This window comes from Scylla paramamosain, chromosome 1 (genome assembly GCF_035594125.1).
Source record: "Scylla paramamosain isolate STU-SP2022 chromosome 1, ASM3559412v1, whole genome shotgun sequence".
NCBI lineage: Eukaryota > Metazoa > Arthropoda > Malacostraca > Decapoda > Portunidae > Scylla > Scylla paramamosain.
In genome coordinates this window covers 17,419,565-17,446,747 of record NC_087151.1, presented here as the reverse complement: position 1 = coordinate 17,446,747, position 27,183 = coordinate 17,419,565, and the positions used below count along the sequence as shown (strand labels likewise).

Here is a 27,183-nt window from a genome sequence, read left to right as displayed (position 1 = left end):
TCAGTGCTAGAAACAGAGGATTACCTAAGAGAAAAAAAAAAAAGTAAAAAAAAAATATAATAATAAATAAATAAATAAATAAATAAATAAAAATAAATAAATAAATAAATAATAAATAAATAAAATAAATAAATAAATAATAAATAAATAACTGGTAATTCAGCAACATGGAACATACAGGAAGGCAAATATAACATATGGATGAGAAAACATGAAAATAAGCAAGGAGGGGGAGTGATGCTATTATTAAAGAAATGACACTGATAGACTTGACCACTGGAGAGCTGGGTGAAGGTGAAATGCTGAAACTGGGAGTGAGACAGAGAGGAGGTGATTATGTGAATTTAATAATAGTTTATCTTCCATTAAAAAACAAATGCTTGGACAGAACAAGACTACAAGAAAAATTAAATGACACAAGGAATCACTTAGAGTCTTTACTCAAAGAAAATAATGACACCCTCATAATGGAAGACTTTAACTGTAGGGAAGTGTCATGGGAAAACTGGTCAATGGCAGGTGAGAAAGTGTCATGGGGGAACAAAATGTTGGAGTTGGCCATGGAAAACCTTCTCACACAGTAGGTTGAGGAAAACGTGAGATTCCACGGGAGCGACGAACTATCACGACTTGATCTGATCTTTATGAGAATATGATGTACAAGAGCCTAACTGGTAAAAGTGTCCATGCACTAATAGAGTTCTGATTAAATAAAGGGGACATGGAAATAAAAAATGAGGACCACAAAAAAGACCAGCAAGGCAAATTTTCACCAACTAAGGAATTACTTTGAGGGTGCATGATGGGATGTAATCTTCAACACAAATGACACTGACAAGAAATGGGCCATCTTCCTAGAAACATACATGAAAGGGGTGAATAAATGGACACCAGAAAAGAAAACTGATCTACAAAAAAAGGGAAGAGTGGTTTAATTGGAAACATATACAAGCCAGACAACAAAAAGAAGCATGGAACAAATGGAGAAAAACATGAGGCAAGACAACTGGATTAATTACAAAATGAAAAGAAACCATTATTTTAAAACAAGAAAAAATGAACAAAAGAATTATGAAAAGAATATTATTGACAAGGGCAAGGATGAGCCAAAATTATTCTACAGATATATTAATGGCAAATTAAAAAAATAAAGATGATGTTAAGAAACTTATAGTAAATGGTGAAATGATAAAAAATACAAATGTACTAGTATAGGTGATGAATAATAGTTTTCAGTCAGTTTCCATTAGAGAAAGTGTCTTCAATGAAATAACCAGAACAACAGAAAGGCAAGATAAACTAACAAGGATAAGGATAATAACATAAGAAGTCAAGAAAATGATGGATGTACTTGATAGGAGGAAAACAGCAGGACCAGATGGTGTATCAAATTGGGTTCTATGGTAGTGCAGTTTCCAACTGTCTGAGAAGATTTGCAACTTAATTAACATCTCATTGGACCAAGGAAAAGTGCCATAGGACTGGAAACAGGCAGTACATAGTTCCAACATACATTCCTTTCCTGAGTTTCGTATTTGCTTTCTTCCCAAGGGATAGTGCTAAATTTAAGGATCACAAAACCCACTCAAGGTATTGAAAACACTGAAAAACTGCTTATTCATTCCGACCTGTGAAGAAGCTGACTTTTTTCCCCACTTTTTTACCTAGCTATATTATACAGGGCACAAGCCAAAGCTCATTTTGTCCTGTCTCCATAACCACATTTGTCCTGTTTTTTTTTTTTTTTTTTTATGTAGGAAGGACACTGGCAAAGGGCAACAAAAATCTAATAAAAAAAATGCCCACTGAAATGCCAGTCCCATTAAAGGGTCAAAGCAGAGGTCAAAAATTGATGGATAAGTGTCTTGAAACCTCCCTCTTGAAGGAATTCAAGTCATAGGAAGGTGGAAATACAGAAGCAGGCAGGGAGTTCCAGAGTTTACCAGAGAAAGGGATGAATGATTGAGAATACTGGTTAACTCTTGCGTTAGAGAGGTGCACAGAACAGGGGTGAGAGAAAGAAGAAAGTCTTGTGCAGCGAGGCCGCGGAAGGAGGGGAGGCATGCAGTTAGCAAGATCAGAAGAGCAGTTAGCATGAAAATAGCGGTAGAAGACAGCTAGATATGCAACATTGCGGCGGTGAGAGAGAGGCTGAAGACAGTCAGTTAGAGGAGAGGAGTTGATGAGACGAAAAGCTTTTGATTCCACCCTGTCTAGAAGAGCAGTATGAGTGGAACCCCCCCAGACATGTGAAGCATACTCTATACATGGACGGATAAGGCCCTTGTTCAGAGTTAGCAGCTGGGGGTGGTGAGAAAAACTGGTGGAGACATCTCAGAACGCCTAACTTCATAGAAGTTGTTTTAGCTAGAGATGAGATGTGAAGTTTCCAGTTCAGATTATAAGTAAAGGACAGACCGAGGATGTTCAGTGTAGAAGAGGGGGACAGTTGAGTGTTATTGAAGAAGAGGGGATAGTTGTCTAGAAGGTTGTGTCGAGTTGATAGATGGAGGAATTGAGTTTTTGAGGCATTGAACAATACCAAGTTTGCTCTGCCCCAATCACAAATTTTAGAAAGATCAGAAGTCAGGTGTTCTGTGGCTTCCCTGCGTGATATGTTTACCTCCTGAAGGGTTGGACGTCTATGAAAAGACGTGGAAAAGTGCAGGGTGGTATCATCAGCGTAGGAGTGAATAGGACAAGAAGTTTGGTTTAGAAGATCATTAATGAATAATAAGAAGAGAGTGGGTGACAGGACAGAACCCTGAGGAACACCACTGTTAATAGATTTAGGAGAAGAACAGTGACCGTCTACCACAGCAGCAATACAATGGTCAGAAAGGAAACTTGAGATGAAGTTACAGAGAGAAGGATAGAAACCATAGGAGGATAGTTTGGAAATCAAAGCTTTGTGCCAGACTCTATCAAAACCTTTTGATATGTCCAAGGCAACAGCAAAAGTTTCACCAAAATCTCTAAAAGAGGATGACCAAGACTCAGTAAGGAAAGCCAGAAGATCACCAGTAGAGCGGCCTTGACGGAACCCATACTGGCGATCAGATAGAAGGTTGTGAAGTGATAGATGTTTAAGAATCTTCCTGTTGAGGATAGATTCAAAAACTTTAGATAGGCAGGAAATTAAAGCAATAGGACAGTAGTTTGAGGGATTAGAACAGTCACCCTTTTTTAGGAACAGGTTGAATGTAGGCAAACTTCCAGCAAGAAGGAAAGGTAGATGTTGACAGACAGAGCTGAAAGAGTTTGACTAGGCAAGGTGCAAGCACGGAGGCACAGTGTCGGAGAACAATAGGAGGGACCCCATCAGGTCCATAAGCCTTCCGAGGGTTTAGGCCAGCGAGGGCATGGAAAACATCATTGTGAAGAATTTTAATAGGTGGCATGAAGTAGTCAGAGGGTGGAGGAGAGGGAGGAACAAGCCCAGAATCGTCCAAGGTAGAGTTTTTAGCAAAGGTTTGAGCAAAGAGTTCAGCTTTAGAAATAGATGTGATAGCAGAGGTGCCATCTGGTTGAAATAGAGGAGGGAAAGAAGAAGAAGCAAAGTTATTGGAGATGTTTTTGGCTAGATGCCAGAAATCACGAGGGGAGTTAGATCTTGAAAGGTTTTGACATTTTCTGTTAATGAAGGAGTTTTTGGCTAGTTGGAGAACAGACTTGGCATGGTTCCGGGCAGAAATATAAAGTGCATGAGATTCTGGTGATGGAAGGCTTAAGTGCCTTTTGTGGGCCACCTCTCTATCATGTATAGCACGAGAACAAGCTGTGTTAAACCAAGGTTTAGAAGGTTTAGGACGAGAAAAAGAGTGAGGAATGTATGCCTCCATGCCAGACACTATCACCTCTGTTATGTGCTCAGCACACAAAGACGGGTCTCTGACATGGAAGCAGTAGTCATTCCAAGGAAAATCAGCAAAATACCTCCCCAGGTCCCCCCAACTAGCAGAGGCAAAACGCCAGAGGCACCTTCGCTTAGGGGGATCCTGAGGAGGGATTGGAGTGATAGGACAAGATAAAGTTATGAGATTGTGATCGGAGGAGCCCAACGGAGAAGAAAGGGTGACAGCATAAGCAGAAGGATTAGAGGTCAGGAAAAGGTCAAGAATGTTGGGCGTATCTCCAAGACGGTCAGGAATACGAGTAGGGTGTTGCACCAATTGCTCTAGGTCATGGAGGATAGCAAAGTTGTAGGCTAGTTCACCAGGATGGTCAGTGAAGGGAGAGGAAAGCCAAAGCTGGGGGTGAACATTGAAGTCTCCAAGAATGGAGATCTCTGCAAAAGGGAAGAGGGTCAGAATGTGCTCCACTTTGGAAGTTAAGTAGTCAAAGAATTTCTTGTAGTCAGAGGAGTTAGGTGAGAGGTATACAGCACAGATAAATTTAGTATGAGAGTGACTTTGTAGTCATAGCCAGATGGTGGAAAACTCGGAAGATTCAAGAGCGTGGGCACGAGAGCAGGTTAAGTCATTGCGCACATAAACGCATCACCCAGCTTTGGATCTAAAATGAGGATAGAGAAAGTAGGAGGGAACAGAAAAGGGGCTACTGTCAGTTGCCTCAGACACCTGAGTTTCAGTGAGGAAAAGAAGATGAGGTTTAGAAGAGGAGAGGTGGTGTTCTACAGATTGAAAATTAGATCTTAGACCACGAATGTTGCAGAAGTTAATGAAGAAAAAGTTGAGGGCGGTGTCAAGACACTTAGGGTCGTCGACAGAAAGGCAGTCCGACCTGGGGACATTTATGGTCCCCTCCCCAGATGGGGACTCCGAGGCTGGTGTAGGAGTCGCCATGATGATTTTAAAAATTTTTGAGTGAAGGGTGTGTGTGTTATTAGGTGCTTGTATTTTTGTGTGGAGGAAGGGAGTTGTCTTGAGAGGGCAGGCTGTGACTGCCCCCTTGTGTTGTGAGACACAAAGGGAAACGTTCAGTGAGGTCACAGCTGGGTTTAATGATAAGTTCACAGCACCCCCTGAACAGTGCTTTAGACCTCACTGGGAGTAATTATCGTTTCGGTAGGTGTCTACTGCCTCCTCCTCCTCTTCTCTTTCTCTTTAAACATGTGTACTCTGTGTGTGTGTGTGTGTGTGTGTGTGTGTGTGTGTGTGTGTGTGTGTGTGTGTGTGTGTGTGTGTGTGTGTGTGTGTGTGTGTGTGTGTATTTATCTAGTTGTATTGTACAGGGCATGAGCCAAAGCTCATTTTGTCCTGTCTCCATAACCATATTTATCCAGAGAGAGAGAGAGAGAGAGAGAGAGAGAGAGAGAGAGAGAGAGAGAGAGAGAGAGAGAGAGAGAGAGAGAGAGAGAGAGAGAGAGAGAGAGAGAGAGAGAGAGAGAGAGAGAGAGAGAGAGAGAGAGAGAGAGAGAGAGAGAGAGAGAGAGAGAGAGAGAGAGAGAGAGAGAGAGAGAGAGAGAGAGAGAGAGAGAGAGAGAGAGAGAGAGAGAGAGAGAGAGAGAAAAATCCTGATGGTTGCTGAATAGAATGAGACTGAGTGAGAATGGAAATGGAAGAAAGGAGCATAAGGGCAAAGGGAATGGATGGAGGAAAAATGGAAAGGAGTAGAGGACAGGAAAAGCAAATACTTATTCCTCAGTACTTCTTCTCTCCCTATAATTCTTCACTTAGTTCTCACCCTTGCTGCTTATATTTATTCTTTACTTTCTCTCCATCCTCCCATCCTCTTTCTTCACTTTTCCTCAGCTTCCTTGCCCCATGTACTCTCCTTCCCTGGTTATTTCCCTTCCTCCCCTTTTTCCTTTCCTCTCCTTCCTCTTTTGTCTTGTCTCAAACCTCCCTCCCTGTCACCTCCCCTCCCCTTTATCTGTCAAAGATAAGGGACAAGGGAGTAATACCTCACTCTCTCTCCCCCTCATTCATTCTGTCATTTTAACTTCATCTTTTCTCACTCATATTTTCATTTACAATCAGCCTCATTCTGTTTAGCAATACTCATGATTATTCTTACTTTCACACACACACACACACACACACACACACACACACACACACACACACAGAGAGAGAGAGAGAGAGAGAGAGAGAGAGAGAGAGAGAGAGAGAGAGAGAGAGAGAGAGAGAGAGAGAGAGAGAGAGAGAGAGAGAGAGAGAGAGAGAGAGAGAGAGAGAGAGAGAGAGAGAGAGAGAGAGAGAGAGATATATATATATATATATATATATATATATATATATATATATATATATATATATATATATATATATATATATATATATATATATATATATATATATATATATATATATATATATATAGCTCCAACTTAAGCAGGATAGGTGGGGTCTACTATAAGTATATGTGTGACACTAATGATAGATATATGTGACCGATACTTGTCAAAGCAGTACGAAACTCGGGGTGATAATGAATGAAACTTGGGATGGTAGGAATTTAGAACCAGACATGAAACTCGAGGATTGTGAAACTCAGGAGGATTAGAAAAGACCCTCTGAACTACAGACCCAGTTTGGTAACAAGTGTAATAGCAAAAATAGTAACAGAATAGTAAAAAGAACACTTTTTTACTACAGAACACTTAGAAACTAACAATATCTTAACAGAAAGACAATTTGGATTTAGAGGAGGCTGATTATGTACCACAAATTTAATAAGCTTCTATGCCAGGGTAACTGATATAGCTGATGAAACAGATGGATGGGTAGACTGTATATACCTGGATTTGAAAAAGAGGTGCTGCACAAATGGCTAATGTGGAAACTGAAACATGAAGCAGGAATTGGAGGATCAATACTAAAATGGATGGAAGATTTTTCACTCAATATAGAAATAAGAATATTAATTTGAAATACCAAATCAGGCTGGAATGAGGTAATAAGCAGGGTCCCACAAGGATGTGTACTGGTACTACAGTGCATATCACTGTGTATAACAGTGGTGGTCTGTCCCGACAGACCATGTCTGTGACAACCTGGAACAAATACAAGTAGAAGAGAGATGGAACACTTCTCACACAAGCAGAGAACTGTTCCTCCTAGGGCCAACAGGGACTCAGAACAGCTACAACCTGAGTTCCTTAGGTAGGCTATCACTATAGAGTTGTCAAGCATCACCAATATCAGACCCTAGCAACTCATGGTGAAAAGTATGTAGGGCATGAAAGACGACCAATAGTTCTAAATAATTTACGTGGAGTCTCTTCTCCAGGATCTACACTCCTGACACAAGAATATTTCCTGGATGCACTCCCCATCTGTGTTGTCATCCATCCAAAAACAATTTCTGTTTGAGAATGGCCACCACAAAAGAAAGATGCTTCAGGATTTCTACACAAGGCACACTAAAATGCTACAGTACAAGTAAGGCTTGCACCACTGGGCCTCACTCAGCAAAGTGTCTATATTGCTGGGTAGCGTATCCTACCTCACAGTAAAATGGCACCGTACAGCACACTATAGAGTCACAGCTCACCAATGATGTCACACCAGTGTCTCCTCCGGAAGTCCACGCCATAACAGACCATGCAGGTGTCACACACACACACCTCAGTGTCAGGTAGTTACTGTCTTAGACTGCTGAGGCACACAATCCTCACAGCATGCCCCACCCATGTGCAGAGTCACATAGTGGCAGCAGCGGGCAACTAGCACTATAGAGTAACACAAGCAGACTGTTGGCACAGGTGTTGTGTAGGTGAAAACTTCTTTTTTTTTTTTAATGTAGGATGGACACTGGCCAAGGGTGCTCTCTCCCTCCTGGGGGTTGCCACAGCTCCTTATATAAGATCAGTCCCTTCATGATTGGCCAGATCTGTAAATAAGTGTGAGGAGTTGGAGAAAAAAGTGAGTATATACAGAAGTAGTGAAGGACCAGAGGAGTAAAGAAGGCTTGACTAAAAAGGTTATAAAAGTAATAAAGGAAAAGGAAAACCTGGTAAGAGACATTGTAGATAAAAAGAAGAGCATAATGATCTTTGGACTGGAAGAAAGTGAGATAAAAAAATTGGTATAAAAGAGAAGCAGAACAAAGAAAAACAGCTCGATTAGTACTGAGTATGATAAACGAAGGCGATACAAAGCTGGAAGATGAAATAGAGGAGGTGTACAGGATTGGTAAATACGATCAAGGAAAAGTAGACCATTGAAAATCAAACTAAAATCCCAAACAGCAGCTGAAGAAACATTGGCAAATGTGTGGAAGTTAGCCAAAAGTAACAAGTTTAAACAAGTCTGGATTAGAAGAGAAATGAATGAGGAAGAAAGGAAGAAACTTAATGAATTGAGAAGTGAAGCAAAAGAAAGGAACAAACAGAAAACACAAGAGGAAAAGGAACTTTTTTTCTGGAGAGTAATGGACCTAAGGTTGAAGAAGTGGTACAAGTGAAGAGTGAGGGTGCAGAGGCACAGCTGTAAGAGAGGGAGGGACATGGACAGTGGCATACACTAATGTGGATAGTTTGGTTTCAGAGATGGATGAAGTGAAGCAAATGAACCAGACATCATGGCAATGGTAGAAACTAAACTAAGAGATTCAGAAACACCAAATTTAGGAGGGGGAAAGTACAATATGTGGATAAGAAACAGATGTGGAAAAGGAGGAGGTGAAGTGATGATGTTTGTTAAAAAGGGTATGAAGGTGGAGAGTGGAAAAGGCAGAAGGCTTGGTGGAAGGCCTAAACTTACAACTAATAAATGGAAGAAGAGGATTACGATGTCACAGTGGTGCATGTCCCACCAAAAACAAAGACCTGGAATAGACAGGAGCATGAACAGTTGCTAAGTGAGACAAAAGAATGGCTAGTAAAGAAAATTAAAGAAAACAAGAAAATTGTTATAATTGTAAAGAGATAAATTGGGAGGAGTGGAACACAAGAGGAGGAGAAGACCCATGGGGAGATAAGGTTCTGAAACTGGCAATGAACAATATTATGACACAGTGGGTTGAGGAAAACACTAGATACAGAGGAAGGGAGGAGCCATCAAGACTTGATTTGGTATTATCAAAAGAAGCAGATATTATAGAAGACATGAACTATAATTGTCCACTAGGAAAAAGCGACCATGTCATGATAAGGTTTTGTATTAAAGAAAAAAGAGAGGAAAGTAGATGTGAAGATTATAAAAGTGAAAGATTTAATTATGGTAAGTCAAATTTTGAACAAATGAGGAGATACTTTGGTGAACCGGACTGGAGTACACTTATCACAGCAAGTAATGTGCAAAAGAAGTGAGAAGCTTTCATCAATTTTTATGAAGAGGGAGTGAAAAGATATGTGCCGAAAGTAGAGACAAAGAGAAGATATAACAATGACTGATACAACAGAAGATGTGAAATAACTAGGGAGGAGAGGGAAACAGCATGGAATAAATGGTGGAGGAAAAATACGCAGGAGATATGGCAAAACTACACAACTACAAGAAACGAATATGTAAGGGTTATTAGAAAAGAAAGGAAAAATTATGAGAAAGATGTTATGGACAAATGCAAAGAGGAACCAAAACTATTCTTCAGATATGTGAACAGCAAAATGAAAAATAAAGAAGGAATAAGCAGATTGAGGGTGAATGGTCAAATGTGTGAGGATCCGGCTGAATTGGCAGAGATAATGAACAGGAGTTTTCAATCAGTATTCACAAACGATAAGATATTTGTGTGGCAGAGTGAGATGAATGAGGAAATGGGTCTGAGGGAAATCCAAGGGACTGAAGAGGATGCCCAGAAACAGATGAAGGGACTAGATGTTAGGAACCTGATGGAGTGTCAGGATGGATACTAAAAGAGTGCAATCAGCAGCTGATATGGCTAATACATAATATTATTGAAAGCTCCCCAATTGAAAGTAGAGTCCCAATTGAATGGAAGAGAGCCAACATAGTGCTAATCTACAAAGGTAGTAGTAAAGAGGAGCCCTTAAACAATACACCTGTGTCTCTAACAAGTGTGGTGTGCAAAATGTGTGAAAGATTGGTGAAGGATAAATGGATGCAGTACCTAGAAGGAAATGAAGGGATAATAAAGTAACAATTTGGATTTAGGAGAGGGAGATCGTGTGTTACAAACTTACTGAGTTTTCTTCTAGAGTGGTGGATATAATGCAAGAAAGAGATTGATGGGCTGATTGTGTTTATTTAGACCTGAAGAAGGCCATTGATAAAGTGCCACACAGGAAATTGTTGTGGAAGTTAAAGCATAATGATGGGCTAAGGAGGGCCTGCTGAGATGGATGGAAAATTTCTTGACAAAGAGAGAAATGAGAATGGTGGTAAAAGATAAAAAAAAAAAAAAAAAATCATCATGGAGGGAAGTCATAAATGGAGTACCCCAAGGCTCAGTACTTGCACCAATCATGTTTGCAGTCTATATAAATAATATGACAGAGAGTGTGAACAGCTACATGAGCCTTTTTGTGGATGATGTAAAGTTGCTGAAGAAAGTTGAGAGTGCAGAGGACTATGGAACGTTACAAGAAGACCTGAACAAGATATCAGAGTGGAGTTATAGATGGGAAATGGAATTTAATTTAAAGAAGTGTAAGGTAATAGAATTTGGAAAAGTACAAGAAGAGTAACAGAAAATTATGTGTTGAATGGCGTAAGGTTGAGTGGGGCAGAAGAGGAAAAGGATCTCGGTATTACAGTGACTGGGATCCTGACCCCGGAGTGACACATTAGCAAAATTACAGGAGAAACCTATAACTTGTTGAGAAGAATAAGGCAGGCCTTTGCATATATGGATGAAGAGATGGTCAGGAAGATGATCGTGTTGCTGATAAGACCTAGATTAAAATATGCTGCAGTAGTGTGGTTGCCATACAAGAAAAAGGATATAAGGAAGTTGGAGAGAGTTCAGAGAGCAGCTACGAAGATGGTACCAAGTATCAGGGACTTGTCATATGAAGAGAGACTGGAAAGGATACATCTACCAATGTTGGAAAAGAGGAGAGAAAGAGGAGACTTGATTGCAATATATAAAGCATATGAGGGAGTAGAGTTGGACTGGAGCGACTTAATGGTCTGGGATACACGGGACACTAGAGGACATGGAAAGAGGCTGAAGAGGAGTGCTTGTAGAAGAGATTTCAAAAAGTATAGTTTCCCATATAGAAGTATTGATGTATGGAACGGACTGGATGATGAGATAGTAAATGCAGAAAGTATACATGAATTCAAGGCTAAGTTGGATATTAAAAGATATGGAGATGGGACAGCACGAGCATAGCTCTTTTCCCATAAAGCACAACTAGGTAAATACACACACACACATACAGTTTTAGATGTGATGGTAGTACTGCACAGACATAGCGCTGCATCACATCAGATGTGAGGAAAAAATACTCACTAGGGATTTTGGTGAAACTTTTGTTGTTGCCTTTAACATACCTAAAGCTTTTGATAAAGTGTGGCACAAAGCTTTGATTTCCGAACTACCCTTCTATGGCTTCTGTCCTTATCTCTGTAACTTCATCTTAAGTTTTCTCTCTGACTGTTCTATTGCTGTTGTGGTAAATGGTCACTGTTCTCCTAAGTCTATTAACAATGGTGTTCCTCAGGGTTCTGTCCTGTCACCCACTCTCTAACTGCTATTCATCAATGATCTAAACCAGACTTCCTGTCCTATCAACTCTTATGCTGATGATATCACTCTGCACTTTTCCATGTCTTCAATGACACTCAACTGTCCCCCTCTTCTACACTGTCCTTTACTTATAATGTAAACTGGAAACCTCACATCTCATCTCCAGCTAAAGCATCTTCTATAAAGTTAGGCATTCTGGGTTGTCTCAGCTTGTTTTCTCATCCCTCCTCCCTCCCACCCCAGCTGCTAACTCTGTATCTGTCCATGTATGGAATCTGCTTCATGTGTAAGGGGGTGAGGTGGGGGGGTTCCACTCACACCTCTTGTTAAAGGTGCTGATGGATACAGTTATAACTGATTATGGCTTTATTGGCGAATGTACAACAAGCAACCTTGCTGACCCGGCCAGCCAGCATAGGCAGCCAGTGGTGCCGGCTAGCCCAACCTATCATATGACAATAATTACCTCTTACACCTCTATTTTAGAGAGGGTGGAATTAAAAGCTTTTCATGTTATCAACTCCTCTCCTCTAACTGACTGTCTTCAGCCTCTCTCTCATCACTGCAATGTTGCAGCTCTTGCTATCTTCTACTAGTATTTTCACACTAACTGCTCTTCTGATATTGCTAACTGCATGCCTCCCCTCCTCTTGCAGCTTGGCTGCACAAGACTTTCTTTTTTCTTGCATCTCTATTCTGTCCACCTCTATAATGTAAGAGTTAACCAGTATTCTCAATCATTCATCCCTTTCTCTGGTTAACTCTGGAACTCCCTGCCTGCTTCTGTATTTCCTCCTTCCTATGACTTGAACTCTTTCAGGAGGGAGGTTTCAAGACACTCATCCTCTATTTTTTTCTTTTTATTATTCTATCTGACATGTCTATGGGAACTGACAATTAGTGGGCCTTTCTTTTAATAATATTTTTTTGTTGCCCTTGGCCACCGGCCTCTTACATTAACACACACACACACACACACACACACACACTACAATTTTTTTTCAGTATCTTTATGTGAGGAGTCAGGCGGAGCTAGACGCATTGTGATGTTCAGCCGCTTAGTGTGAGGTTTGATGGGAAGTGTTTGTTTTGGAACGGAAGGCATTTTGGCGCGGAACATGGACACCTGAGGCGTTGGTTGGTACTGTGGCACTGCTGCATATGTTGTACAGTGCTGCATTACCACATCATGCTGGTGTTTGTATGTCCAGTTACTGTATTTGATGGCTCCTAAGATGCATGGGCTCATAAGAAGCACCCAGTTTTGGTAGACATTGAAATAAAAAAAAAAAAAAAAGATAAATGGGCAGATTTAAGCTCTGAATATGAAGTGAAGGATTTCACCTGACATTTGAATGCTCTCACACGCATTTAGATCATTATTAGATCCCAATATTTTGGATTTAAAAACTTTAATATTTGTTAGTAGCCTATGCACCAATCCTGTTGTGAGATGTAAATATGTATCTGGCATATGGCGTTGGCAGTGACTGTGAGAGACTACAGAGGTAATAAAATTTGTTCATAAGAATGTTAAAAGATAGGTGCAATTTCAATTGTATGAAAGTGTGTCTTATCTCAAGGTTATCTCAAGGAGTAACGGCATCACAGTGAAGCTTGCCCGTGTCACCAGGTTTGGCGCATAACCGACCATGTGTTTGTTTTGGTACATGCAATGCATGGTGCATGGTCACTTAGGCAAATTCTTCCTGACTGGTGTCATTCTATGTGAATTACCAGTAAGTATGACCTATTATATATTGTTACCTTGAAAGAAAGAGTTGTTTTGTGGTGTAGTACCAATCATCACTTTGTTTACATGTGCAAAGATGTCTGGGGTTTGATTTTAGAGCCTCTGTTGCCATAGACTTACCACCAACCACTGCCTCAATGCTGAATCTTAGCCTCATAAGATGCAGGCTCATTTCCTGAGACTTTTTTCTTGGAGAAAAGGTGCATTTCATGAGCCATCAAATATGGTAATCAACCAGACATGTGTCTGGTTTAATATCAGGACACAGTTATGTCTGAAAACTGATGAGTCTGGTTACTGAATGTCAGCATATTGGAGTGATTACTGTATGGGCAAAGCACCAGGCCTGATGCTCTACTGCAGGTTCTACACAGCCTGTCTATGAGCAAGGAGAATTAAAAGCACTTGCTGTGCTTGTCCTCCTTCTGCTCCCTCTATTCCATCACAGCAAGCATCTGATCATCTCTTAATCACCATAATATTCTGACCAGACTACTCATCACATCCTGTCTATGTAATATTAACATCCTAAGTCTCAAAACTTTAGTGTTGCATGATATCCAAATTTGCCCTGGCTTGTGCATTCATGGAATCCAAACTTGCTGTGAAGCATTTGTGACTAGACCTGCAAAAGCACCCACTACCTGATCTATCTATTAGGCAATGTTGACAATGCTACCTAAAATCCCTCTATTCAGCTAACTAGACACTATGGAATGCTCAATGACAGGTTTCTATTCTCTATTAGGTGAAAGAACTCTTATGACCCCCACTCAACTCCCCTTTGGGTGTGTATCATCTTCCCACCCTGAAACCCCACCTGGAGAAAGGCAACCTTGTTGAAGCAGGAAGTAGGTTTTTCTAGAGAACATTCCATGCATCCCATGTGAACATCTAGAGCCAGGAGAGAACAAGGCAGCACTAAGGAGAGAGGTCTTACTGAGAAGTCCCAGGGATGTGTTCTACCCTAGTTTGCAGAGTAGATATTTGAGAAGGCTCAAGCAGATCCATGAATGCCCTCATCCTGGTAATAAGATCATGAGAGGGAGCACTGCCCTCTCCATTAGAACTATCTTCCTCTCCTGAGTAATCTTTACCACTAACTTCATCCCACTCTTCTGAATGCAAGGAATGGCTTGTACCTACAGCCTGGCTTTCTGTTGCAGCACTAAGACCCACCCCAACTCCATCTTGTTGAAATGTAACCTGAGAGCACATCCCACCATGTACCTAAGTGCTAGTGTATGTAAGTCCATCAGCAGAAAATACACTGGCACTAGGCACTGCACTGCTCTCATGAACTGACAATCCTGCCAAAGAGTGCATGGTCACCTCAGGCCTGGTTACTGATGGTCTTAGGATCAGCAACCAGGGTAGAACAAGAAATAACGGGTTCAAGCTTGAAAAATTTAGGTTTAGGAAGGAGATAGGAAAAAATTGGTTCACAAATAGAGTGGTAGGTGAGTGGAATAGACTCAGTAATCACGTTGTTAGTGCTAGGACATTAGAGAGCTTTAAGAGAAGATTAGACAGGTTTATGGATGGGGATAATAGATGGAAATAGGTAGGTATATTTTATACAGGGACTGCCATGTGTAAGCCTGGTCGCTTCTTGCAGCTTCCCGTATTTCTTATGTTCTTATGTTCTTATGTTCATAACCCTATTAAATGAGGCTCTTTGCAGGGCTTCCCCCAACTCCAGCAACAATCACAGAGGAATCCACACCTCACCCATCCCCAGAGCCATGATCAACACAGGGCAGGTAGTGGACTCCATAACATCAGGGAGTGGGGCTGTATGCAGGGCTGTTGCACTGACTCCTGACCCCTTGACAGAGGTGACTGGATCAGGAAGATCCTGCACCCCACCTGCTCTCAAAGCCTACAATACAACAGAAAATTCACAATTCCAGGGAGTGGGACTGCATGCAGACCCACCTCCCTGACTACTTCCATTTCCCCCAAAGAGCCTCGATCAGGGAAAGCTGTCACCACAACTGCCCCCAGAACCATAGGCAGCTCAAACCCCATAAATGAAGAACTGCAGGCAGGAAACAAAGGCTGCTGGTAGTTTAGCTAACGTAGCCTTAATGGACACAATATCAGATTCAATAGACTTGAAACTTCAAGACCAATTATTGAGGTTCTGCACATCCTGAACCATCTTACTGTTTCTTAACTGGGCCCCCCTTTTTTTTTTTTTTTTTTTTTTATGTAGGAAGGACACTGGCCAAGGGCAACAAAAATCTAATAAAAAAAAATGCCCACTGAAATGCCAGTCCCATAAAAGGGTCAAAGCAGTGGTCAAAAATTGGTGGATAAGTGTCTTGAAACCTCCCTCTTGAAGGAATTCAAGTCGTAGGAAGGTGGAAATACAGAAGCAGGCAGGGAGTTCCAGAGTTTACCAGAGAAAGGGATGAATGATTGAGAATACTGGTTGACTCTTGCGTTAGAGAGGTGGACAGAACAGGGGTGAGAAAAAGAAGAAAGTCTTGTGCAACGAGGCCGTGGAAGGAGGGGAGGCATGCAGTTAGCAAGATCAGAAGAGCAGTTAGCATGAAAATAGCGGTAGAAGACAGCTAGATATGCAACATTGCGGCGGTGAGAGAGAGGCTGAAGACAGTCAGTTAGAGGAGAGGAGTTGATGAGACGAAAAGCTTTTGATTCCACCCTGTCTAGAAGAGCAGTATGAGTGGAACCCCCCCAGACATGTGAAGCATACTCCATACATGGACGGATAAGGCCCTTGTACAGAGTTAGCAGCTGGGGGGGTGAGAAAAACTGGCGGAGACGTCTCAGAACACCTAACTTCATAGAAGCTGTTTTAGCTAGAGATGAGATGTGAAGTTTCCAGTTCAGATTATAAGTAAAGGACAGACCGAGGATGTTCAGTGTAGAGGAGGGGGACAGTTGAGTGTCATTGAAGAAGAGGGGATAGTTGTCTGGAAGGTTGTGTCGAGTTGATAGATGGAGGAATTGAGTTTATGAGGCATTGAACAATACCAAGTTTGCTCTGCCCCAATCACAAATTTTAGAAAGATCAGAAGTCAGGCGTTCTGTGGCTTCCCTGCGTGATATGTTTACCTCCTGAAGGGTTGGACGTCTATGAAAAGACGTGGAAAAGTGCAGGGTGGTATCATCAGCGTAGGAGTGGATAGGACAAGAAGTTTGGTTTAGAAGATCATTAATGAATAATAAGAAGAGAGTGGGTGACAGGACAGAACCCTGAGGAACACCACTGTTAATAGATTTAGGAGAAGAACAGTGACCGTCTACCACAGCAGCAATAGAACGGTCAGAAAGGAAACTTGAGATGAAGTTACAGAGAGAAGGATAGAAACCGTAGGAGGGTAGTTTGGAAATCAAAGCTTTGTGCCAGACTCTATCAAAAGCTTTTGATATGTCCCAGGCAACAGCGAAAGTTTCAGCAAAATCTCTAAAAGAGGATGACCAAGACTCAGTAAGGAAAGCCAGAAGATCACCAGTAGAGCGGCCTTGACGGAACCCATACTGGCGATCAGATAGAAGGTTGTGAAGTGATAGATGTTTAAGAATCTTCCTGTTGAGGATAGATTCAAAAACTTTAGATAGGCAGGAAATTAAAGCAATAGGACGGTAGTTTGAGGGATTAGAACGGTCACCCTAGATGGCTTAGACTCATTTTTCACTCATTTTTTCTATCTCCCATTTTTTGACACATCTCTTGCAAAAGAAAGTTGTCTCTTTTGCCTTGGTAATTTATGGTTTTTGGTGCCTTCAATACGACTGCGGTATGCCAGCAGCAAGTAAGCTAATGGATGAGGAAAATGTACAGAAGATGCTCTTCAGGGCACTGAGCCTTACTGATGCCTCAAGGTGCCTTTTGTGCTTTACACAGGGCTACTGGGAGTCTAAGTTGCTGAGAAGAGCTACATTCTGAAGCATCTCATAAAAATTTGTGTTTTTTTTTACAGCAAGCTCATGGATGTCATGAAGAAGATGGCTGGCATTTACAAGGGGGCCAACCCAGATCTCTTACTGTTGCACTACTGAGCAGCCATCAGGTCCAGAATCAACTATGGCACCAAACTCTATGACTTGGCTGCCCTCACCACCCTACATAAACTGGATATCCTCCAGAATGCAGCCCTGCAGGTCTCCATGAGGATGATGAAATTGTTGCATCATGACTCTTCATGTGGAGAGAAGCATCCTCCCCTTGTAGGTTCACAAGAGGAAAATCCTGTGGTGTGTTCCACTCTACACAAACACAGCCACCACCCCTCTCCCACTCTTCCATCCACAGCTACTGCCATTTATGACCTGCGATCTAATATCTGCAGGACCTGGATGCTCCCTCATGCCACTGATGTCTTGTCAGGGGAGCTCTTCAGCCTGTCAGGTCCTGGCCTACCTGAACAGCATGTATACCTGGCAGGCAGCATCTCATCCTGCATCTCATCCCCTTCCATCATTTGGCCATGTCAATAGCCCTGGTCCACTTCCTAAAGAGTCACTGCCACTAACTCACCTCCATAGGTTGGACTATCAGCCTACAGTGGGTTCCTGGCCATTCTAGCATCCATGGCAATGAAGTGGTGGATACACAAATACAATGCAGCATTCATCTTAAAGAATCCAAGTCCCTTCGTACAGAGCTATATTATCTATTAACTCACCGAGAGAACTGACAGCATCATGTCATAATTGTTGATGAGGAAAATTAGCTGATCTTTTCTGTTATGAAAAACAGCAGCCATCTTGAGAATAACCTTCTCTACCTCATCCTGGAGTTGCAGCATTAGGCCATCCACACCCTCCAAGGGAAACTTTTCATGTAGCACCATCACAGCACCACTGAATTCAGCATAACGTCGTGTGATCTGAAAACATTTGGCAACTGAGACCACAAGTTAATTGTTTATTCCAGAAATGAAAAACTAGTGTGTAGTGCTAAAATAAAAAATAATTGAGAAAAGAAAATCTACAACCTCTGTGGTAATTATCTACTCCAGCAAAATATTATCCCTAGCACTAAAATAAGTGAGTGTCCTTACCATGCAATCATGGTTCACATTGCAAAATCTAGAAATTTTGTGGAAGTTTCCTAAAGAAAGTTAATATAGTTTGAAAATTTTCTGCAGTTCAAACACATCAAAATAATCTGTGATCTTGTTGGAAAATGTAACTGCAGCTTGAAAAAAAGTTATTATTTTCTATCACATTCTTAAGGAAGCTGGATATTTCTCAGGCCTTACTTTTGTTATGATTATGAAGACTGAAGAAATTATTTGATAATACTCACATAGTGTGGCCTCATGTCCAAAGTGGCCATCTTAGATGGGTCACATGCTTGAATACTTTGGATGTTCATCTTCACCACATACTCAAACCTGTACATCAGCAAGATTCAGTAATATGCTTTAGTCTATTGTAGTTTTCACATATAAGTGAATTGCACAAAGTACAATTTCTGATACAATAATGATACAAGATTTCATACTGCTTTCACAATAAGAGTGGATCACCTTGGCCATATCATGTGAAGAAGTTGTTCCCAATGATTGTCCAAGGCAGGAACAGCTCTCTTATGGCACAGTAAGCGGTATTGGTGGATGAGGTGAACACAGAGATACAGGGCAATAGAATCATAGCAGCCCATCACCACACCACAGACTTCTTTCTGTTGAATAATAAGACTGGAATAAAAATTTATTCTGTTGAGATATAGTTGTAACAGTGAGATACACATTGACATTTCTAAGCTCAATTCTCTGCTTTCCTTCTTAAGTTGTTCACACATTTTTTTCTGCATAGGTCACCTTACTTACCACCTCATTAATGATATGTTCCTTGATTATAAATCTCTCACACATCAACTTTTCTGATAACATAGTCAGTTTCTCTAAATCTGGCTAAACTCACCTAAGTTCACCCAACCAAGGTAAACTTTTGTATAACCTGGAAGTCCACTAACAATCCAGCAATCCCCAACAAAAGGATGTATTTTGTATTACTCTGTCCTCAGCCTTCAGATCAGTTCTCTTATTCTTCCTGTCCAGTTTCACACATAACACCTGCAGATGTTAAGGAATTACATATCCTTGGGAGAAGATTAAATAAGGTATGAGGTGTAGTATGAAAAGGATTTGGGTGCTGATGAGCCCTTACATGGCTGAAAAAATGGATCAGTATGAGGCCATATAAACCTACAAACTACTTCATATTGCTTATGAACTGGGAAAAAAAATGAACAAACTGATTGGTTGTATTTCTCTTCACATGACTCAACAAGAATTTATTAAGATTACCCTTAACTGCAAAAAAATACAGCCTTCCTTTCTTCTTATTTTTTACAAGTGATATGAATTGCTGAGTGAATGAGTGTGGTATGGGTTGTTGTGTGGCTGGTATGATGATGTGGCTTTGTGTCCATGGTGTGAATGGGTGCTATGTGTGGTGTGGTATGGTTGAATATTGTGTGTGGCCTGGTGTGGAGGGTGAGATGTTGGTTGTGATGTGGCTAGATGTAATGTTGCTTGTGGTGTGGATGGTACACTGGTGTGGCTTCATGTTGTATCAGTCGCATCAGTCATTACAATTATTACTGTATATATTCATTACTTACATATTCCATTGTCCAGTATTCCATGTGCACTGTCCTCACCTGGCCAGTGTGATCTATTTTTAACCTTTTCTCCTTCTCTCCTTCTCAAGGGAATATCACACCTTCCCTACATTCCCGACAGTCCTTAGGGAAAACACCTGCATTGCCTTCCTTGTCTTCCACATAGGGCATTGGTAAGAATAACAACCTCATTTCCAGGCACCTGATTGAACATCCCTTCATCTCAGATTCTCAAACCTGATCCACTTTCTTTCACAAAAATAGAGCCTGTATGCATAGCCAGAATCAGCCTTCAGAGAGAGAGAGTCAAGCATCATCACGTCCATTGTAGTCTGTCTCAATATCATGCGTGTACATCTCTGTCCATCATTAAAGCAAGAAAGTACATCAGTCTGTTGTGTTACCTTCACTCGCACAATCAACCATAGTCTAAACCACTAACCATGTACTCTGTGCTACCAGTATTCATTGGAGAATCAACAAGCCACCATCATCTATCCTGCCACTGTCATCTCCAGTAACATCCAGGAAATCAATCTAATACAAAGTGGTGGCCAATGGTATCCAGCTGCCTTCAGTACACAATGGGCTACCACAAGAACAACGTAACTGTAAGACTGAAACTGACTTAGGAGAAATCCCGAGTCACTTGTAACAACAAAGTCAAGATCAAGAAATGCAATGTTGTTTGCACGATGGTATACTCCTGCACTGCTGCATCACATCAAATGTGAGGACAAACACAGGTTCACATAGTGCTCTTTTATGTAGCTGGCATAAATGAGTGTTTCTGTGTTTTCAATACCATGAGTTTTGTGATCTCCCAATTTAAATTTAACATGCTATGGTTTTGCATAAAAGCAAGTGTGGAACATGTGAGGTTATAGTTCACCCAAAATATTTTATAAAAAAATGACATGAACATGACAACTTATGACTGGCCATCTTGAATCTAATAAGTTCATGAACTGGGGAGCATTTGTAATATATATATATATATATATATATATATATATATATATATATATATATATATATATATATATATATATATATATATATATATATATATATATATTTCTCCTCCTCACTTCTTTCTTTGCTCTCTTTCTCTTCCTTTCATGTTGACTTTTTGTGCACTCTTATGAAGACAACATGAAAGGAAGAGAAAGAGAGCAAAGAAAGAAGTGAGGAGGAAAAAGAGAGAGAAGGACAGGAGAGGTGAGTGAGCTGTACCCTCTTGAGTGCATATGTTTCCCATGTTTTAAATCAAGTTTTGCTAGCCAAATCAAATATATTTTCCTTTTTTTTTCTCCCTTCCATGTTGACATAGCAATTTGAAATTGATAGCCAAGATAGAATGAAAGTCACAGCCCAGTATAAAAGCTCTAAAATTCAACCACCCCCTGTGATTTGAATGCAGTGAGTTATTGAAGTTTAGATGCCTTATACAGAGAAACAGTGTAGGGTAACATGCAGTGTGTGGATACACCTCTCAGCCACCTTGCTCTCCTTCCCCACTATGTGTCAGGCCCACTGTGAGAGTGGTCCCCCTTCTGTGTTCTCAGTTTAGTAGGCAGGATTGAGTTGTACAGGCAAGTGGATGTGTCCAGAGAGCTGGTGACAGTGTGTGTGTGTGTGTGTGTGTGTGTGTGTGTGTGTGTGTGTGTGTGTGTGTGTGTGTGTGTGTGTGTGTGTGTGTGTGTGTGTGTGTGTGTGTGTGTGTGTGTGTGTGTGTGTGTGTGTGTGTGTGTGTGTGTGTGTGTGTGTATTTCAAGTTACAGAAAAGGTGAATAGGGATACTATTACTTGTGCAATGCTTCATCTTCTCAGAGGGTATCTTCAGGCTAAAAGACACAGACAAAATTAATAAACTAATCCAAAAGAGGAGGCAGTAGACACCTGCCGAAACGATAATTACTCCCAGTGAGGTCTAAAGCACTGTTCAGGGGGTGCTGTGAACTTATCATTAACCCAGCTGTGACCTCACCGAACGTTTCCCTTTGTCTCACAACACAAGGGGGCAGTCACAGCCTGTGCTCTAAAGACAACTCTCTTCCTCCACACAAAACTACAAGCACCTAATAACACACACACCCTTCACTCAAAAATTAAAAAATTATCATGGTGACTCCTACACCAGCCTCGGAGTCCCCATCTGGGGAGGGGACCATAAATGTCCCCAGGTCAGACTGCCTTTCTGTCAACAACCCTAAGTGTCTTGACACCCCACCCTCAACTTTTTCTTCATTAACTTCTGCAATATTTGCAGTCTAAGATCTAATTTTCAATCTGTAGAACACCACCTCTCCTCTTCTAAACCTCATCTTCTTTTCCTCACTGAAACTCAGGTGTCTGAGGCAACTGACAGTAGCCCCTTTTCTGTTGCCTCCTACTTTCTCTATTCTCATTTTCAATCCAAAGCTGGATGTTGTGTTTATGTGCGCAATAACTTAACCTGCTCTCGTGCCCACGCTCTTGAAACTTTCAAGTTTTCCACCATCTGGCTATGACTACAGAGTCACTCTCAAACTAAATTTATCTGTGCTGTATACCTCTCACCTAACTCCTCTGACTATAAGAAATTCTTTGACTACTTAACTTCCAAAGTGGAGCACATTCTGACCCTCTTCCCTTTTGCAGAGATCTCCATTCTTGGAGACTTCAATGTTCACCCCCAGCTTTGGCTTTCCTCTCCCTTCACTGACCATCTTGGTGAACTAGCCTTCAACTTTGCTATCCTCCATGACCTAGAGCAATTGGTGCAACACCCTACTCGTATTCCTGACTGTCTTAGAGATACGCCCAACATTCTTGACCTTTTCCTGACCTCTAATCCTTCTGCTTAAGCTGTCACCCTTTCTTCTCCGTTGGGCTCCTCCAATCACAATCTCATATCTGTATCTTGTCCTATCGCTCCAATCCCTCCTCAGGATCCCCCTAAGCGAAGGTGCCTCTGGCGTTTTGCCTCTGCTAGTTGGGGGGACCTGAGGAGGTATTTTGCTGATTTTCCTTGAAATGACTACTGCTTCCGTGTCAGAGACCTGTCTTTGTATGCTGAGCGCATAACAGAAGTGATAATGTCTGGCATGGAGGCGTACATTCCTCATTCTTTTTCTCGACCTAAACCTTCAAAACCTTGGTTTAACACAGCTTGTTCTCGTGCTATACATGATAGAGAAGTGGCCCACAAATGGTACTTAAGCCTTCCATCACCAGAATCTCATGCACTTTATATTTCTGCCCGGAACCATGCCAAGTCTGTTCTCCAACTAGCCAAAAACTCCTTCATTAACAGAAAGTGTCAAAACCTTTCAAGATCTAACTCCCCTCGTGACTTCTGGCATGTAGCCAAAAATATCTCCAATAACTATGCTTCTTCTTCTTTCCCTCCTTTATTTCAACCAGTTGGCACCACTGCTATCACATCTATTTCTAAAGCTGAACTCTTCACTCAAACCTTTGCTAAAAACTCTACTTTGAACGATTCTGGGCTTGTTCCTCCCTCTCCTCCACCCTCTGACTACTTCATGCTAAATACTAAAATTCTTCGCAATGATGTTTTCCATGCCCTTGCTGGCCTAAACTCTCGGAAGGCTTATGAACCTGATGGGGTCCCTCATATTGTTCTCCGAAACTGTGCCTCCGTGCTTGCACCTTGCCTAGTCAAACTCTTTCAGCTCTGTCTGTCAACATCTAGCTTTCCTTCTTGCTGGAAGTTTGCCTACATTCAACCTGTCCCTAAAAAGGGTGACCATTCTAATCCCTCAAACTACTGTCCTATTGCTTTAATTTCCTGCCTATCTAAAGTTTTTGAATCTATCCTCAACAGGAAGTTTCTTAAACATCTATCACTTCACAACCTTCTATCTGATTGCCAGTATGGGTTCCGTCAAGGCCGCTCCACTGGTGATCTTCTGGCTTTCCTTACTGAGTCTTGGTCATCCTCTTTTAGAGATTTTGGTGAAACTTTTGCTGTTGGCTTAGACATATCAAAAGCTTTTGATAGAGTCTAGCACAAAGCTTTGATTTCCAAACTACCGTCCTACGGCTTCTATCCTGCTCTCTGTAACTTCATCTGAAGTTTCCTTTCTGACCGTTCTATTGCTGCTGTGGTAGACGGTCACTGTTCTTCTCCTAAATCTATTAACAGTGGTCTTCCTCAGGGTTCTGTCCTGTCACCCACTCTCTTCTTATTATTCATTAATGATCTTCTAAACCAAACTTCTTGTCCTATCCACTCCTGTGCTGATGATACCACCCTGCACTTTTTCAAGTCTTTTCATAGATGTCCAACCCTTCAGGAAGTAAACATTTCACACAGGGAAGCCACAGAACACCTGACTTCTGATCTTTCTAAAATTTCTGATTGGGGCAGAGCAAACTTGGTATTGTTCAATGCCTCAAAAACTCAATTCCTCCATCTACCAACTCGATACAACCTTCCAGACAACTATCCCCTCTTCTTCAATGACACTCAACTGTCCCCCTCTTCTACACTGAACATCCTCGGTCTGTCCTTTACTTATAATCTGAACTGGAAACTTCACATCTCATCTCTAGCTAAAACAACTTCTATGAAGTTAGGCGTTCTGAGATGTCTCCACCAGTTTTTCTCACCCCCCCCAGCTGCTAACTCTGAACAAAGGCCTTATCCGTCCATATATGGAGTATGCTGCACATGTCTGGGGTGGGGGTTCCACTCATACTGCTCTTCTAGACAGGGCGGAATCAAAAGCTTTTCGTCTCATCAACTCCTCTCCTCTAACTGACTGTCTTCAGCCTCTCTCTCACTGCCACAACGTTCCATCTCTGGCTGTCTTCTACCTCTATTTTCATGCTAACTGGTCTTCTGATCTTGCTAACTGCATGCCTCCCCTCCTCCTGTGGCCTCGCTGCACAAGACTTTCTTCTTTCTCTTACCCCTATTCTGTCCACCTCTCTAACACAAGAGTTAACCAGTATTCTCAATCATTCATCCCTTTCTCTGGTAAACTCTGGAACTCCTTGCCTGCTTCTGTATTTCCACCTTCCTAAGACTTGAATTCCTTCAAGAGGGAGGTTTCAAGACACTTATCCATCAGTTTTTGACTACTGCTTTGACCCTTTTATGGGAGTGGCATTTCAGTGGGCATTTTTTTTTTTTTATTGGATTTTTGTTGCCCTTGGCCAGTGTCCCTCCTACATAAAAGAAATACATATATATACATATATATATATATATATATATATATATATATATATATATATATATATATATATATATATATATATATATATATATATATATACAACATAAAGAAGATAAAAGACACTAACCCATAAGGGGTACAGCAACATGTGTATTTACACATGTTGCTGTACCCCTTGTGGGTTAGTGTCTTTTATCTTCTTTATGTTGTATATGTACTCGTACTTTGGATTAGTTTATTAATTTCATCTATGTCTTTTAGCCTGAAGATGCCTTCTGAGATGGTGAAACATTGCACAAGTAATAAATGAAGAAAGAAACTCTGTTGTATCCCTTCTTACCTCTTATATATATATATATATATATATATATATATATATATATATATATATATATATATATATATATATATATATATATATATATATATATATATACATATCATATTTGATGGCTTATAAGACACGCCCCCGCCTCCCCCCCCCCCAAAAAAAAAAAAATCAAAATGAGCCTGCATCTTATAAGGCTGAGGTTCAGCTTTGGGGCAGTGGCTGGTGGTAAGTCTATGGCAATAGTGGCCCTTAAATCAAACCACAAAAATCTTCACACATGTAAAGTGATAATTGCTTCTAGACCACAAAAACAACTTTTTTTGCAATGTAACAGGTCATACTTACGAGTAATTAACATAAAAATAACACAGTAAGAAAAAAATTATGTGACAATGCTTACATTGCATGTACCAAAACAAAATTACAGTTGGTTACACACCAAAGTTGGTGACACATGCAAGATTCACTGTGTTCCTTAGTATGATGCCTTTATTCCTTGAGATAGGACACACATTCATGCAACTGAAATTGTGCCTATCTTTTAACATTTTTACCTTATATACATGTTCAACAAAACTTGAAGCTAATGAGAAACTTTTTTTTTTTTTTCAGAAAATAGCTTACTACCTAACAAATTAGATTTTATAAGTGAAGACAGTGTCACGAGGGTAGGGTGGTTCACGGTGATGGTTTGTACTGAATATTTCAAATAAAAGTATGTTGTAGAGTATAAGATAAATCTATTTTCATACATCCTTATGCTTTGAAAATGTATTAAATATTACAACTAGAATTACATGTAGAAAAATGATAAAAAAATATGATGTACAAATTTTATTACCCCTCTGGGCTCTGATAATGTCACTGCCTACACCATATTTATTTACATCTCAAAGCAGGATTGGTCTAAGGGCCAGTGTTGGTAGGTCCTAGCAGATATTAAAGTTTTTAAAATGTATAATATTGGGATCTAACAAGGATCTGAATAGTACATATGAGAGGGCTTCAAATGTCAGGTGAAACCCTTCAGTTCACATACAGAGCTTAAACCCACTTACTTATTTATTTTTTTTCAATGCCTGCCCAAACTGACATGTGTCTTATAAGCCCATGCATCTTATAATCCATTAAATACAATATATATATATATATATATATATATATATATATATATATATATATATATATATATATATATATATATATATATATATATATATATATATATATATATTAAGCTACTTATGGGTTGGAATTAAGCTTTATAATTCAGAATAATTCTGAGGGCCAGTTGCATACCTGGTGTTACCACTCTCTTGCCTTCCTGTGGGGGAAATGTCTGCCTACTCATCTCTGTTTTTGTGGGTGTTTGTCCTCCACCTGTCTTATTGCATTCTGAGTTGAGTTGACTCTTTTGTTCTGTGTTCTTTTCATTTAAATGCTGCTGGTCCCATGTTTGTCTTGTAAGTTATCATGATCAGAGGGTATTCTTTGTTTTTATGTTTCATGTTCAGTTGTTTGTTTTCTCTCCAGACTCATCAATTTTAAGGTGATATACACTAAAATCCCTCTCATCCGGCATTCGAGTATCCGGCAGCTTCAAGTATCCGGCACATTTTTCCCCAAGCCTTAAAATCAATAAAAAATCAATGTGTACTCATAAAATCGATTAAAATTCCCGCGCGAGGCATACTTTGTCCCCTCGCCACCAGAGTGCACTGCTTCGCGCCACCCGCGG

General features: G+C 40.7%; 1 protein-coding gene across 5 annotated transcripts in view; it reads right to left on the bottom strand.

Moving 5' to 3' along the window:
- The window catches only part of LOC135101636 (vacuolar protein sorting-associated protein 52 homolog), a 241,875-nt gene that overhangs the window by 48,418 nt on the left and 166,274 nt on the right, over nt 1-27,183 (bottom strand). For all 5 annotated transcript variants that reach the window (XM_064005942.1, XM_064005905.1, XM_064005933.1 and 2 more), the window contains 3 exons: nt 18,823-18,977; nt 18,600-18,687; nt 17,974-18,177 (listed from right to left, as the gene is read on the bottom strand). In XM_064005942.1, the coding sequence (XP_063862012.1) occupies nt 17,974-18,177; nt 18,600-18,687; nt 18,823-18,977 (447 nt within the window). The remainder of the gene's footprint in view (nt 1-17,973; nt 18,178-18,599; nt 18,688-18,822; nt 18,978-27,183) is intronic.